Genomic DNA, 16623 nt, shown 5'->3' with positions numbered 1-16623 from the left:
TGCCCCAGAGTGGCTTGATGAGCGGTGTGCAGGTCCGTGCCCAGGATCCGAACTCAAGAACCCCGGGCTGCTGAAACAGAGCACGCGAACTTCACTACGCCACAGGGCCAGCCCCAGCATGCACTACTTTTAAAGTCAGAAAAAAGTTATTTTTTAAAAGCTACTAGGCAAAAATGACCATAAATAACAATACTTGGGAACATGAAAGAAAGAGACAGGGAAAAAGAAAGAAAAAGAAAAGGAGAGAGAGACTTCCAACTCCCTGTGGAGTCTTAATTTATATTCAAATAATCGAAACATAGGCCAGGCTGAGCTAAGAGAAATGTTAACTACTAATCATTCCTCCTTTTCTGGTAATTTAAATTTAGTGAAGCAAGAATGCTATTAGGCAATACTTAATTAGTCTAACTTAAGGATTTTATATTTATAAATGAACTACCTTTTCAAATCACTAGTAACTCAGGATCCACTACCCCTTCAAACCTACTAAGCAAGGGGTTAAGAGAATCTGAAAACATGGATTAAAATGATCAGAGCTGGAATTTCCATTTGTTACCAAGTGGCTGTAGAGACCCAAGATGCTGCCATGGGAGACAGCAATGTACACATGCTTTTAATTCTACAAAGATTAAGTAGCTCTAAAACAATGAAGAAAAAGAGGGATTGAACTCATGTTAAGTCATGTTATTATGGAATTACATTAACTTAAAGGAATGTCAAAAACTATCAAGAACAAAAATTATAAATTATAATAAAATACAATATTGAGTGCTTTTCACTGAGGGAGCCCCAAGGCTTAAGTCACTTAGGGGGTCAACTCAGGACTACTGCTACCAGACTCACAGAGAATCCCACCCCTGGTTTTCTGCCCGTTTTGACTTGATAAATCTGCTTGAACATAAGGAGAATATGTTACTCATAAAAGGAACATGCAGCCAGGAACAGGTCTAACAATTTATTACCCTTGTCCATGAAGCCAGCGGGCTATGAAATGCACTTCCTGTTTCATTTTATTTTTAATGCCTCAAGAAATACATTGGTTGCTGTCATAAAGATCCCCATCACTTTCATAAAGGGCTTTTTCCTTGAACTCACATTCTAGGCATGTGCTCATTTCAGTCTGACGGACTCCTGAGAGAAAAGAGCAGCCCTTAAATGTCTTAGCACGAGGCATTTTTAAAAACTCAAATAATTTCTTATGTAGATTCAGTATTGATGGTGAAGAGACAAGAAGCAGAATTCTCCATATCACCATCCTCCAAAACAGCTTTAAAAACTGCTTAGAGGGGCTGGCACCGTGGCCGAGTGGTTAAGTTCACGCACTCCGCTGCAGGCGGCCCAGTGTTTCGTTGGTTCAAATCCTGGGCGCGGACATGGCACTGCTCATCAAACTCTGCTGTGGCAGCGCCCACATGCCACAACTAGAAGGACCCTCAATGAAGAATATACAACTATGTACCGGGGGGCTTTGGGGAAAAAAAGGAAAAAACTAAAATCTTTAAAAAAAAAAAAAAAAAACTGCTTAGAGTCCTTTGTTCCATCCTTGTCTTCAACTGGTCTAATTTTCAAAGCACAACTTTAAAAAATGAACACAACAGATTGGAATCCAGATGAAGAACTTTGAGAAACTTTCAGACCCAATCTCAGCAGCCCTGGCTAAGAGCTCGCCATCTATCAGTCAATGAATGGGTCCGTTCTTTCCTGAGAGGGAGGAAGAAAAGGGCTTTGATGCTCCATTGTGCAATACATGACCACAGATTTGTGCTCAATTATTATTTTTGAAAAAGAGAATAAAAGCCCTATTCGGATTTTTATTGTGGCGGGGTACAGACTTTAAAAGTGGTGCTTGGCTCCCAGGCTAAGCCAGACATCTTCAGCCAAAGATTTACCCAAGCTCAGATATGCTTATACTAAAATTCAGTATATTCTGAATTTAAGTGCATATTTTCTTCTTAAGAAAAATTTTTTTCATTTAATACAATCAAAGGTACCCTTCACAGCAACATTTACTTTTAAAACTCCTGGAGATGTGGCTCCCTGTTTATATTTCTGGTTGAATTTATACTAAAAAATATTATGCATTTTTAGAGAGGTACAAGTGAAAGGTTACAAAATACAAGTTACAAGGTGACTTTTAGACACATTAGAAAATACTAAAACTGTACAATTTTAGTTTCAATGCATGGCTCAGAATTATGTTTGTGTCTACCAGCTTACCAGCAAAGAAAGTAAACTTTTTAAGCTACCACAGGACTGTTCAACGCTTGTCACTTGGTAATTCACCATCTATGAAATCCTGACCCGAGTAATGATGATTCATAAATGTAGAAAACGCAATTTTCACTCTAAATTCTATTCCTCAGGAGACAATTTAGCAAACGCTAGACCATTTTTTTTTTTCACTTTTAACGGAGGCAGAACGTGGTGCTCAAGGATTTAATTAATTCAACATCTCTTACTTAATGCTCCAATTCATTCTGGACATACGAGCTGGGGCATGTTCAGGACTTGGGTTTACAACCAAAGACTCTTGGCTCCTCTTCCCCAGGAGAAAAACAGCAACGCTAGAATGCTCTGACTGGCAATTATCTGGAAGCTGACAAGACAAAAGGACATTTCACCCTACGAAGGAGGGCCACACAACTGCTTCTCCTGAGCGCAGGTGTCAGAGAGAGAAGCCGAGGGGAATCGTCCTGCAATGTGACCAAACCAGAGGTGAAAAGCTCACTACTCTTGCTCATCTGCGCTGGCTCTAGGAAGACCGTTAGCTCCCCGCCTTGCCTCTGAAGAGCCTGCTCAAGGTTAGGCACAGGAGATCGGATGCCCTCCTTACATCACTGGAAAGCCACTCCCCACTTCCTGCAAAGGACACCCTGCCAGAGTCATCAGGATTCTGGGATGTCTGTTAGAAAATCCCAGAACTGTCAGCCATAATTTTCAAAATCTTTTGTTGCCATGGAAAAAAACTGCATTTTCTGTAAATTGGCACTGAAGAATGAAACAAGATTTATGATGAGAATAACTCCTTAATCTGGGTTATAATGTACAAACAAAGCTATTAAAGAACTAGGTAAAGATATTTTGAATGATTGGTATATATGTAAGTAAAGTTAATTCTAATTTATACTTACTTAGAAAAACCTGGCAAAACTTAAAACATTGTTTTTTAAAAGGTAATGTGCACAACTTCTCTGTTAACAGAGGATTTTATTCAGTCAGCTGCCACAGCCACACGCAGGAATGAAAAGCTACTATGATACTATGGATCAGGTTTCATTTCAACACTAGGAATGAGTCATAAAAGACGTTAACTTGGTTTGGTTGACAAACCACTTGGTATAAACCCTGTTCACAGATCATAGGCTTAGTGTTTATTGTTTATTAAAGAAACAGATCAAGCAGGAGCCCTTGTCAGAACTTATCCACTCAGAATCACATTCTCACAAAATGAATTTCCCAGGTACAAAAAAACTCAATATGTGAATGGCATCTGATTAAAATTACCTGATTTGTATTGTTGATGACAACTTCAGAAATTAGGTGCTGGCTTTCCTGTTATGTAAATAGCTAAGTATAACACAGGTGAACTTTATGGATACCCTTTAAACATCCAGAGAAACTACACACATACGTGAGTGTACATACGCTCTGCCATCTTCATGCTAAAGCTTGAAGGAAACGCTTTAGGTTTGGCTTAACTGACAAAAGCAAGTTCTCCCAAAGAGTAAACAACAGTCTATAAAATAACAAGCCAGTAGGATTATAGAGAAGGAATGGAAGAGCTCCTTTTTTCTCCCAGTTTTACTGAGATATAACATTGTATAAGTTTAAGGTGTACCACATGACAACTCGATACACGTATATATTGTGCAATGAATACCCCAATAACGTTAGTTAACCACATCTTTCAGCTCACATAACTACCATTTTGTTGCTGTAGTGGTGAGAACATTTAAGATCTACTCTCTTAACAACTTTCAAGTACACAGTCGTGTGTCGCTTAACAGCAGATCCGTTCTGAGAAATGCATTATTAGGCAATTTCATCATTGTGCAAACATCACAGAGTGTACTTACACAAAACTAGATGGTATAGCGTGCTACACACCTAGGCTATATGCTACTAATCTTACCGGACCACCATTGTATAGGTGGTCTGCCACTGACGAAACCTCGTTACGCAGCGCATGACCGTGCACTACAGTACGGTTAGCTATAGTCACCATGCTGTGCATTAGATCCCCAGAACTCCTCCCCCTCATAACTGGAAGTTTGTGCTCTTTGATCAACATCTCCTCATCTTCCCCATCCCCCAGCCCCTGGCAAATACCAATCGACTCTATCATTTTGAGTTCAACTTTTTCAGATTCCACATATAAGTGAGATCATACAGTATTTGTCTTTCTCTGACTTATTTACTTAGCCTAATGCCCTCAAGGTTCATCCATGTTGTCACAAATGGCAGAATTTCCTTCTTTTTTTAATGGCTGAATAATATTCCATTGTGTATATACACCAATTTTCTTTATCCATCATCTGCCCAGGGACACTTAGGTTGTGGCCATGCGTTGGCTGTTGTGAATAATGCAGCAATAGACATGGGGTGCAGATGTCTCTTTAGGACGGTGATTTCATTTCCTTCAGGTATATACCCAGAAGAGGAACAGCTGCATCATATGGTAGTTAACATTTTTAACTTTTTGAGGACCCTCCAAACAGTTTTCCAGAGGGGCTGCACCAATTTACATTCCCACCAACAGTGTACACAAGTTCCCTTTTCATGGAGCTCCTTTTTCATTTAAAAGCTTTAAAATGGCATTATGAAGGGAGAATGGTACATTATTTGATTCGCTTTTTTAACAGTGAACTTAGTGGTCTTTAAACGAACCAATCAAAGCCCTATGAAGGGAAGACCTGGCTAGTTTTGAGACTGAGCACAAATTCCTAATGCAGTGCTGGAAAGAGGAAAAACCACCCCCAGTTGACTAACCTGGGCATCCCAGGGGCGCTGGCCAAGGTGGTGGGGGGAGGAGGTTGATTTCTAAATACCGCCAAGTGAGGGTGAGGTTTCCAAGCTCAGCACCTGAGACCTTGGCAGTGGAAAGACGCTAATCCTACATGGCTCGCATGAGCAAAATGGCAGCTCTCTCCGCCTCCAAAGATCCTCCTATCCATCACTGTATTTTATCCTAAAATAAAGTGGTTTTGAATTTTTCAGCGTTAAAAACACAAGCACTACCCAGTACCAGATGCCAGCAATCACTGTCAACAACATACCAAATCAAAGAAATTAGAGGAATAAATATTTTAATTTCACATCTCCAAACCGATGAATAGAGAACAGAATGAATTACACAACAGAAACTGCAGTGAAAAAGCACGGGAAAATATCCCATCTCATGTGAATTAAATCACTTTGAAAGAGGCACTAGCCAAATAAAAACGTAAAAAGATAACAATATAAAAGGAACACTAATGATTCTGACTGATCCCATTTCTGATCACCAACTACAATGCTCGTACCAATTTCAACGTGTGGGGTTTTTCTCCGTACACCCCCAACAAGCAATTCTCAGACACTAGTTGGTGAAGCCGGTAAACGGCCATTGGTGATGAAGTAGCTAGGACCTCAAGTTTTTTTTTCCTTTTTGCAATTACTAATTACAGCTTTTAGCTGCTTAACCCACCCATTGTTAACTCTGCTGTTTAGGCAGTATGCTGTCTGACTCCCACTAGGCTCCTATAGACAACATCTCCCTGGGGCCTGGATCATCATAGTAATGGGTGTGGGAGCTATTTTTCAGGAATTAGAACCCCTTATCCACTTCAGGCTGGTTGAGACCACCAATCCACCAACGAGGCCTGCACAGATGTCCGATAAGTGACCTTTCAATGTCAAGAGACTAAAAACCACACCCTCAGATCATGCTAACGCCACCATTTTGTGAGCATGCATCCTATGAAGAGCCATGGAGTCTGACCACACTTGCGCAGACCATTGACTGCCTCACCTCTCCTCTCCTCCAATCACCCATCTCCACATTTCAGAACACCTTGCCCCGCTATCCCATAAATATCTGTGAGTCCCTAATTTCAGGGAAGCGAATTTGAGGGTCATGCTCTCTCTTCCTCACGTGGCTGCCTTGTGATTAAAACCCTCTCTCTGTGGCAATCTTGTCATCTCAGTGTTTGGCTTTCCGAGCAGTGAGCAAAAACGAATCTGGTGCAGTAACACTGCCGTCCACTTCCGACGAATACTGCTATCTGGAGATAGTGTCAGTTCCCACAGGTTAAGGCCTCAGTCCTGCAAGACTGCCTGCCCCCTTCAGACGCCAATTGCAAGGCCAGGTTGTCACCTGTGCTTTTGACCAACTGGCCACAGATGGGCGGTTCCAACAACCCCCTCCTTGGGTTCAATTAACTTGCTAGGGCAACTCACAGAACTCAGAGAAACATTTTACTTACTGGATCACCAGTTCATTATAAAAGGATATAACTCAGCAACAGCCAGATGGAAGAGATGCGTAGGGCAAGGTACGGGGAGAGGGTGCGGAGCTTCCGTGCTCTCTCCAGCGCTGTCACTCTCCCCGAATCTCCATGTGTTCACCAATCAGGAAGCTCTCCAAACCTCACTTGTTGCCGTTTTTATGGAGGCTTCATTACTAGGCATGACTAAGTTATGGACCATTGGTGACTGAACTCAATCTCTAGCCCTGTTTCCCTCCCCAGAGGCGGAAGGGACAGTGGGACTGAAGTTCGAACCCTCCTCACAAGGTTGTCTCCGCTAGTAACCAGCCCCCACCCTTAGGTGCTTTCCAAAAGTCACCTCATTAACATAGCAAAAGACCTGGCTCTCTCTCAACACTTAGGAAACCCCTTTTAGGAGCTCTGTGTCGGAAACAAAGACCAAATATATATTTCTTTTTATAAAGCACAATATCGCAAACACACAAATCGCTCAAATCACATCATAGACTTTTTAGGGCTGGAAGGGATATTCGAGATGATTCTCTTACCTCCTCACTTAACAAATGAGAAAACTGAGGCTGAAAGAACTTGAGAAGATCACTAGTTGCAGCGTTGGCACCAGGATTGAAGGTTCGCTGCAGCTGAATATACATCTGAGTGATTCTGGAGTAAATGAGGCCTTTCCAAAAAAAAGGCTATTTCCATTATCGTGCCTTCCCCAAGGGCCCCTGAGCCAAGTAGTCGAATATTAGAAATCTAAAAAAGCCATATTATAAGGACCTACTCGCTCCCTAATCAAACCCACTGTTGACAAAGTGAGCTCCTTGATCCTGTTGCACTTGCTAAGATTTTTTCCAAATCATTCTCAAACATTCAAAGAGCTTCTATACTAAGGGAAAGCGCCCAGCAGAAATTCTACCGGCAACTTGTAGATGCGTTCCAAGGGCCATGGATGGCAAGGGCTCCAGAAAAAAAAGGGGCAATGATGCTGTGACCAGTCAGAGAGAGGATCGGTAAATCTGAAAGAACACTGCACCAAAGCGCACGAAGTGCTTTTTAAAACTCCTTTCAAATTGCACTAGCTCTCTTGGTCTAATCTTCCCCCAACCAGAATTAGGGAGCAAGCCTCAGTTTCTTTACCTGACAAATGGGGAATGCCTATACAAAAGCTTAAGGCACTTACCTAAAGGGCCCAGTGTGTCTGCGGTGGGCAGGACTAGAAGCCAAGGCCCACACTGTGGGCCAGCAGTGGGTAGGTGCCCAGAGCGTCCCGCAGGCTGCAAGGGCGCCATCACTCAAATCCCTCTGGTTCTCTTCTTATCAGCCTTCAGATCTTAATTTCCCAAATAAATTCTCCTGCTTCAAACCAACTTTGAGAAACCTGACAAACACTCCTTCAGCCAGGTGTCCAAGGTTAACATCAACAGCGATCAACCATGTTGATGATAAGCACCTCCATGGGATGCCATGAGAATGGAGAGAACTCTGCCTCTGGGGTCTTCCTCCGCGAAACCCACAACTCCAGTCTAATCATGAGAAAGACATCAGACAAATTCCAACAGAGGCATATCCTACACTATACCTGAGCAGTACTCCTCAACTTGGGCAAGGTCAACAAAAACAAGGAAAGCCTGAGAAGCTCTCACAGCCAAGAGGAGCCTCAGGAGACATGGCAACTAAATGCAATGTGGTACCCTGAACAGGATGCTGGTATAGAAAAAGGATGGAAGGCAAAACTAGGACAATCTGAACCAAGCATGGACTTTAGTTAATAAGAATACATCAATTATTGGCTCATTAACAGTGACAAACGTATCATAGAAATGTAAGATGTTAATAATAGGGAAAATGGGGGGGAGACTCTGTACTATCTGAATATGAGATCTCTGTACTATTTTCTCAGTTTTTCCATAAATCTAAACTGTTCTAAAAAATAAAGTCTATTTTAAAGAACAAGAGACAGAAAGAACCAATTGATGGACCTGAACCCACTGGACAGTTCAATTCCTCAGCAGAAATGGATCCAATTCCCTCATCTTTGTAAATCCTTGTCTTGGGGGCGTTGGCAGCCAGTGTCACTCCTCAGGGTGAGCCTAGACACGTCTGCAGGAAGCGAGTAAATTACTACACAAGGAGCTGGTGACGAAACGTGGGCCAGCACGATCCTATCCCAAGTCTTATCCCTATCAAATTACTTTTTTTGTGTCAAATTATTAATTTGAAATTAATTAATTTATGGAGATTTTATTTGAAAAGTTGCTGTGTGGGGGTGAAACTTTATTGCTAGATGGAAATGTTTTATTACGGAAAAGGCTTAAAACATTAGTTTTTATTTCTATCAATAAGGCTTGAAAATGGAGTTCTTTTTTTTAAGTCCTAAGGAGGTTTGAATCAAATATAAAATGCATTTCAAACTTTATTTGTTGGGTAAATTAAAATATTAGAAAAGAAAATGGAAAAAAATTTTAAGTGAGTCATGATACATATTTTATTATGATTATAGAAATTATGTCATCATTTCCATTAACAATATACCTTAAATTTTTGTTTCCCAATTCACAAATTACTCCACTTACATGAATACAAACTTTCTGTCATTCATTTTAAAAAGAAATTGAAAACGTAAGAAATATGTCTCATCTGCTGTAATTATATAACTGTCAGGTCAGAAACTTATTTTCTGCTTAAGAACCATGTTTTAAATCCTCAGTTTGCTTCATTCTCTTACTACTGATAAAACTATGGCAGTAAAGAAAATTATTGCCCGGGTATAACTGTAATTTAAAATAATTCTAGAAATTCATACTGGTCAAACTACATATGAAATTTCTTTTCCTCACAGATTTTTTTTATTGGTTTCCAAAACTACACTGCCTAATCCAGATACTACTTCCAGCTATGACATGCTCTTATGGTTCTCAGGTTAAATGTTCCTCCTAAAAGATGACGACGCAGAAAAGCTCATGGAAGCATGAAAACAGCAAAACCCAAAACACATTGCAACAAATTCCAAAACACACAGCTATTTCCCAAACCATCTCAAATGAGTAACTTAGAGTTTTCTCCATCTTTACATTCTGTAAGGAAACTTCTATCAAATATAAAGAGAACCTGAAACTGCTTGTGCAGAGATGGGAACATCAGGCCCCAGAAAATATCTCCAGGCAAATGACTGTCAGAGGCGGTGCTGGTCCCTCCTGGGGCCATGCCATCCCTCCCACGCATCCTGCCGCCTCCCAGAGAACCACTGGGGAGCAGATTTTTCTTCTTATATCCACTGTCTCCCTCTGCTGAGCCTCTTGGCAAGCTTACATTCTGCCCATGAAAATTTGGGATCTAAAACAAAGGAACAAGCAAGCATTCGTAAACTGGTTCTAAAATTAGCCTTTTTACCTGAAATAAGCATTATCTCCCTGAGCACAGCTTTTAAAGGTACATTATATAAAATACCAGGTTATGCTTTTTCATAGGATTTTTAATGGCATTATTTTGTCCTCCTTTTGGAGCATTCATTTCATGCTGTCCTCTCTGATGCAAATGGAGCACCCCAACCATCTCTCTTAAGTAATACAAGGATTTCTAAGGCAGAATTTTAAAAACAAATACCTATAAAGATTCCTTTTACAGGAATATTAACCCTTATACTTTCTTCATTTTCCCATTTCTTACATGCACACTGGGTGAAGTGAATTATGGTCCCCCCATCAACTGCCCTAGCTCTTTTCTTTTCCATTTGGTATCAGCACCTTGACTTCAGGACGGGTGACAGCAAACGAAAAGGGAACTATTTGCCTCTGGCTGGGCAAGGAGTCCAGAGGTCGGTCAACATTTACTGCATTCTCACCCTCAAGAGCCCTCACTCCCTCCTCTTCTTCTCATCCACCCCAACATCCTCTGAACTGACAGCATGGTTAACCCTTCAGGAATGTTCCGGAAGATTCCACAACTCAGTGTTGCCCTGTTCTTCTCTCACTCAGCAGTGCTCACGCCCAACAATGAAGTCCAGAAGGAAATCCCCCATGAAAACAGCCCCCTCTCTTCACTTCCAGTCCTCACACATTCTGACTCTCACACATTACGCTGCCCAATAGTATAGCAAGACGTGAACTAGTTCCTCAAAGGAGTCCCAATCTTATCCTTGTCCTCGATTTGATTGTATTTTCTTTTATTTTCCCATTCTTGTAAGTTACTATAGGATTTCAGTCCCTGTCATTAAAATATTATTTCAGAGACAGGACACGTAGGCGGCGCAGTCACCTCCCCCAGCCCGCCCTCCATTAGCCATGACATGAAGGCAGGCTTCCTACCTTTCACTGAGGCTTCTCCACAACTGCGCACCTGCAACAAGGAGGAATAAAATGTGAAAACTTAACTGACGTATTTTTCTCCTGAGTCATCTCTCAACTTAAAAATATTCCAAGCTATTTAAAATAAAATGCTTAGATCTTTAAATTTTATAAACGATCCGATCATACAGTGTATACCTTTGGTACCATGACTAATTCAGGCAATTAGTCCAAAATATTTATTGAGATCCTACTTCCACGCAAAACACTTGGAAACCATGTGGGACAGAACACAATATAACACGCGGTCCCACCACAGGAACTTCACTGTCCAGTGGGGCAGCCACAACGTCCACTCAGGTAACTATGACCAAGGCAGGCAGTGTACAAGAAGCACAAACCATGTGAGCCCAGGAAAGAGAAAATGTGCCTGCTCCAGAAAGCACCAATGAGAGAGGCGACACTTAGGTGAGCTTTGAAATGGTGCGGACAAAAGAGGAACTAAGGCAACCGTTAACTGAGAAAGGAGATTCTTATCCACTCATTCTTTAGGTGTTTTGAGCTTATATCTGGGCTCAAATGAAATCAACAGAAAAAAAGGTATACCTAGATCTCATTTGCTTTCTCAGTTCCCTAATGTCTTTCTTCACTGGACTATGTATTGATACTATACTCCCAGCTACCCACTTTAGTGAAGCTCAGTATAAGAAATGGCCATGAGGCAGTTTCTGCATTTTGCATCAAATGCCAAAGATGCTGTCCTTTTTGTTCTTCAGTATCCCCTATCAAAGATCTTTGTGATAAACTCTTCTTAAAATTTAGCCCCAGGAAAATGTTTCTCAAAATTGCTTGCATCCTTTCATCAGATTATTACAATTGTGCAGTTGATCTGGTTTCCCTTTTTGCCTTGGCTGCCAGTAAGCACAGGGGTGAATCTCTTGGTCAATTATGGTCACCATATTAGACTCCTGTTCTTCTTCTAGATCTCTTTTAAATAGTCTTATTTTTTAGTGCCTTATAAGCTGCCTCAAATACTTTATGGTTGGATGGCATATCAAAACAAAGCAAATAAACAACTCAAAAGAATCCAAGGAATTATGAGCACTAGCAATGTCTCAACTAAAGGTGGAACACTGGATAGACTAAATTCTAGAGGCAACAACTCTTCTTGTCATATGATATTTCTCTGAGAACACTGGAGCCAAGAGTGGAGAAAGCAGATAACAGTATGGTGTGTTGGTTTGTTTGCTTGTTTTGGTACTAAAAAATGGAAAAATGAGTATGATTGCTAGTGAAGGGAACAAGACATTTAGAAGGGTAAGGACAGCAGCACTGCAATCACTGAGCATAGAGCAAATTGGGGCTGCCTAAGGCTGAGGGACAGTGCCCTGGCAAGAGACTGAGCAGGAGGAACCAGCCTCATAGCCCAATGGTTAAGTTGGGTGCATTCCACTTCGGCAGCTGGGGTTCGGTTCTCAAGCACAGACCTACACCACTCCTCAGTGGCCATGCTATGGTGGTGACCCACATAGAAAATAGAGGAAGACTGGCACAGATGTTAGCTCAGGGCTAATCTTCCTCAAGCAAAAAAAGAAAACTGGCAACAGATGTTAGCTCAGGGCAAATCTTCCTCAGCAAAAAAAAAAGAGGCTGGGCAGGAAATACTTAAACTGAGGGGAAAGAGCTGCTTCAACAGGAGCAAGGGGCTGGGGAAGGTGGACAGAAGGGTGCAATGATGACTGACTTCAAGCCTTTGCAAGGGCTAGAGACACAGTACTTCCAAAGGCTAGGGTCAAAGATGAGACCACACTAGTAGATGAGTGAGTCCAGGTTGTCACAGACACCATCAGGGTACAAGCTGGAATGACAGAGAATGGAGGGCGCATAAAGGCCTATAGTCTGTAGGTGACGAGTCCTGGTGGGTCCATGTTCAACCGCAACCAGAACGTGGCATAAATAGACAGTGTAGATTTCGCAGAAGGAAAGGCATAGACAGACAGGGCTTGAAAGCGCTCCACGGGTAGCCATGCAAAGGCCTCCTGAGCCCTCCTCCCACTGCACAGCGCAGCAGTTAGTTGAAGAGGATCTTAAAGAGGGCCGCGGGTGGAAATTCTGGATCTTCCGCAATGACTGAGAAGGAGAAGGCGGTCGAGGAAACGTGCAAGGCCGCAGGAGCAGTCTTCCACAGTGCAGATGAGTTTCCCAGGGCCCAGACGAAGGGGTTAAAGCAGAGGGCACGCACTCAAGGTACACAACAGTGAGTGGGAGAGAGAAACCCATCACAGCCAGAGGTTGCTCATGCCGGTGACTCAACCCAGGGACACTGGCCCCTGTAGGTTTCACAAAGAGTAATTCACAAGAAGGGATCTCCATACTTTTGTTCACGCACTTCATACTGAGCATCTAAGATGGTATTAAAGGTACTAATAGAGGGAGAGGCAGGATACAATTAAATTCTTAACAATAGAAGTTTAATATCTCTAGTCAAAAATGTGAAAAGTGGGGAAGCTGAAGGAGATGGAAAGAGACAGGACTGCCCTGTGTGCCCTGATGATGTGGTTGTCCTTTCCTCGTTGCTGTTGGTGTTGCTGTAAGCCAAGGTACCCAGTGAGAGCGGCGGGCAGTTCTGGTTGAAGCCATGGAGTTACCCTCACTGCATCTGGACAGGACTTGAAGCCGAGGCTGTGCCTCCTAGAGACCAATCCATCATGGCAGGGCCCTGGCTGAAAGGCCTGCAGAGTCAGGCTCCTGCCAACTATTTACAGGGCTCAAATGCGTCTTTGTCCTAAAAGACTTCACTAAAGAGGACGAAGCAGGCTCCAGTGTTTCTGCAGTCACAGACTGGTGAACGCTGGGAAAGCATAGTAATTAATCCCGTTTCTCCTTTTTTTTCCATGCAGTAGAAATGCTGTATTCAGAGCTATGTCACCCGGTGAAAACCCTGAGAGAGATTGGCCTGTGACAAATGCCTGCCCTACAGGGGCAGAGAGGCTGGGGGGTGATGCGTCTGGATCCCACTGGAAGCCCAGCACCTACAACAGGCCCCGGCACAGAAGGGCGCTCAACACAGGCTCACTGATGCGTGGACAAGCCCCATGTTGTTCTGACTCTGTGTCCAGGGTGGACAGAGTAGGCCATTCCTGTGCCCAAGGCGCTTCTCTTTTACACTCTTCTTCAGCCCTTACCCAACCCTACGGTATAAGGATGATCTTCCCATTTCACAGGATACAGAGGTTCAGATTATGCAGGGGGCTGAATAACAGCCCCCAAAGATATCAGGTCTTAATCTCTGAAACCTGCAAAATGTCACTTTATGGAAAAAGGGATTTACCACATGGGATGAAGTTAAGGGTCATGAGATGGGGAGATTATCTTGGATTATCCAAGCGGGCTCCAAATGCACTCACCAGTGTCCTTGCAAGAGGAAGGCAGCGGGAGACTTCACACAGAAGACGAGAGGGTGGCGTGACCATGAAGCCAGAGACTAGACTGATGCGGCTACAAGCCAAGGGCACCAGCAACTACCAGAAGCTGGAAGAGGCCAGGAACCCTTCCCTGGAGCCTCTGGAATCTCAATTTTGGCCCAGCGATACTGATTTTGGACCGTGAGAGAAGAAATTTCTGTTGTATTGAGGCACCAAATTTGTGGTAATTTGTCACAGCAGTCATAGGAAACTAATGCAGTCTATGATGGGGCCTCTCCACCGCTAAGAAATGGAGACAACCAGCTCTTGAAAGGCTAGTATTCTTCCAACTCTACCACCTTAATTTTTTCAGGGACTGAATCTTTGCAAGGTAGAGGTTCCCTGCAATCCGTGAGTATGAACGTTCCATGTGTGCAAGAACACCAAGCCAATCAGTCAACGCCAGGAGTGATCTCTGTGTGAGGGGCAGAGAGTGAGCAATAGACAGTTATAAAGTCTTTCAACTTCATCCTTGGCCTCCACATTTGTCTGTTCCTTATAATTTTGCCCATACTGGGGCCAAATTTGATACACTGCTGAAAATACGAAGATGCTCAGCATGGCCCAGAGTCAGCTTACTCTACCGAGCTAAAATGGCTGCTGATAAAACTTCTAAGTGGCTATTTCTTCTAAGATTCCCCTGAGGGAGGTCCTAGGGGGTGAAAATGTTACAAAATCTATTTGAGAAAAATGGGCATTTCCCTATCGGTTATGACTCAAGGCAGAAACATGGGAATCACCATGCCCTGATCTGACTAACCCCTACACAAAGCCCCAGCTCTGAGACGCTCCACCTTAATCCATCTGCAATGAACAGAAAGCATTAGGGCAGGTGCCTGCTGGGGTTAGAAGCTAGGAGTTAGGTGTCTGTTCTCTGAAACAGAAAAGGGGGAGGTGGAAAGGGAGAGAGGAAGAACGTGTGTGAGAATATAATCTACATGCGCAGATTCACGAAAAGCAGTAACTGGACACAAATGAATTTGTTCACCTTCCCAGAACACAAGGAGGAAGGAACCACCTTCAAACTCTGAGACATACCAATGGAAAACTATCTTTCTGAAAGTGGTTTATACATGATTTAGTTTAAGAACTGTAAAGACTTAAAACATAAACCCGCTGTAAAGCACACCATAGAACATCACGCTTGCAAACCTGTGACACTTGCCATCCCTGCTCCCGGAGTTGGTGTAGGGAGAGGGTGCCTGCCACCACGCAGGTCTCCGTATCCCTGCCAGGGCCAGAACTCCCGGCGCTTCTCATGGGCATCAATCCATATGGGCCCCACCCAAAATTATCCCTCTGTTTGGGCTTACATTTAGTGGGGTTACAAATGCCTCACTGTAACCTCCTCTTAGCTGATTTGATCAAATCAATATCACATTTAGGTTCATAGGGCTCAAGTGTTTCACGGAGGGATTTTTGCCCATTTACAAAAACTAACCCAAACCCTGGTAGACGAGGCCCCCCCATGTATGGAAAAGTTCGACTCAGATTTATAATATAGTTAAATTACTCAGAAAACACAACCAAATTTTTTAAATAATTCAAGTTCTTACTTTTAAACTTAATGTTTAAAATTAATTCATTTTTTAAAATTTATTTAACTATTATTTAACCGTTTTTAAGCCCTGAGTTAATTGTTTTTCTCCATTGAGGCAGAGAAAATTTGTATATAAACTAGTTCATTTCCCAATGGCCCAGTTGCATCATGTAGGATGTAATAAATATTTAACTGTTATCCTCACTGCAGCCTGTTTAAATAATAAAATGGTATTTAAAATAACAGTGCTTAAACCAGCACATGCAAACATTTTGCCCGGGAGAAGCAGCCATGACTAGGGACAACATCAGTTAAATAAACAACACGTATTAAATAAATAAATGTTTAATAAACATTAAAAATAGCAACGTCAATGCCTCCATCATCTGTTTTCTTGTTCCTTTTCAAAGGACTACTTGGTTAATATGCTTACACAAAGATCAGACATTCAGAGTCTAGAAAATTAAATACCACAAAAATGAATTCTGAGTTTTCTTACCTCTTGTTCTAGACAAAACCATATCCTTTATTATTTGCATAATAACATGGCCAAGCATCATGACGGAAATCAGATGATACACTCTCCAGGGAGTCAATGCAAGGAACCTGTAACAGCAAAAACAGAGAAACCGCCCTTTCAATTTCAGGATTTGTATCTTTTTTTTAAAATTAGGTTCAGTTTCCACCATAGAAACAAAAATACATTCAATAATGATTTCACTTTTCAAAATCACCCCAAAGTGACCACATGAACGTTATTTAATAGGCATCAAAGTCAGCAAAATAGAAGCTCTTGAGCCATGTGTACTTTTGCGTTAGGCGTTCTGTTCTAAACACTCATTTGGGCGGAGGATTTGCTGGCTTGG

The 16623-nt window shown here is 42.3% G+C and overlaps 1 protein-coding gene across 1 annotated transcript in view; it reads right to left on the bottom strand.

Annotated features, from left to right (window-relative positions):
* RETREG1 (reticulophagy regulator 1) overlaps nucleotides 1-16623 on the bottom strand; it is a 125280-nt gene that overhangs the window by 75993 nt on the left and 32664 nt on the right. The window contains exons 2-3 of the mRNA XM_044779472.2: nucleotides 16257-16363; nucleotides 10775-10805 (exon numbers count right to left, since the gene is read on the bottom strand). Of these exons, the coding sequence (XP_044635407.1) occupies nucleotides 10775-10805; nucleotides 16257-16363 (138 nt within the window). The remainder of the gene's footprint in view (nucleotides 1-10774; nucleotides 10806-16256; nucleotides 16364-16623) is intronic.

Source organism: Equus asinus, chromosome 10 (genome assembly GCF_041296235.1).
Source record: "Equus asinus isolate D_3611 breed Donkey chromosome 10, EquAss-T2T_v2, whole genome shotgun sequence".
Classification (NCBI taxonomy): Eukaryota; Metazoa; Chordata; class Mammalia; order Perissodactyla; family Equidae; genus Equus; species Equus asinus.
The sequence above is the reverse complement of the archived record's forward strand: the minus strand, read 5'-3'. Positions and strand labels throughout refer to the sequence as shown.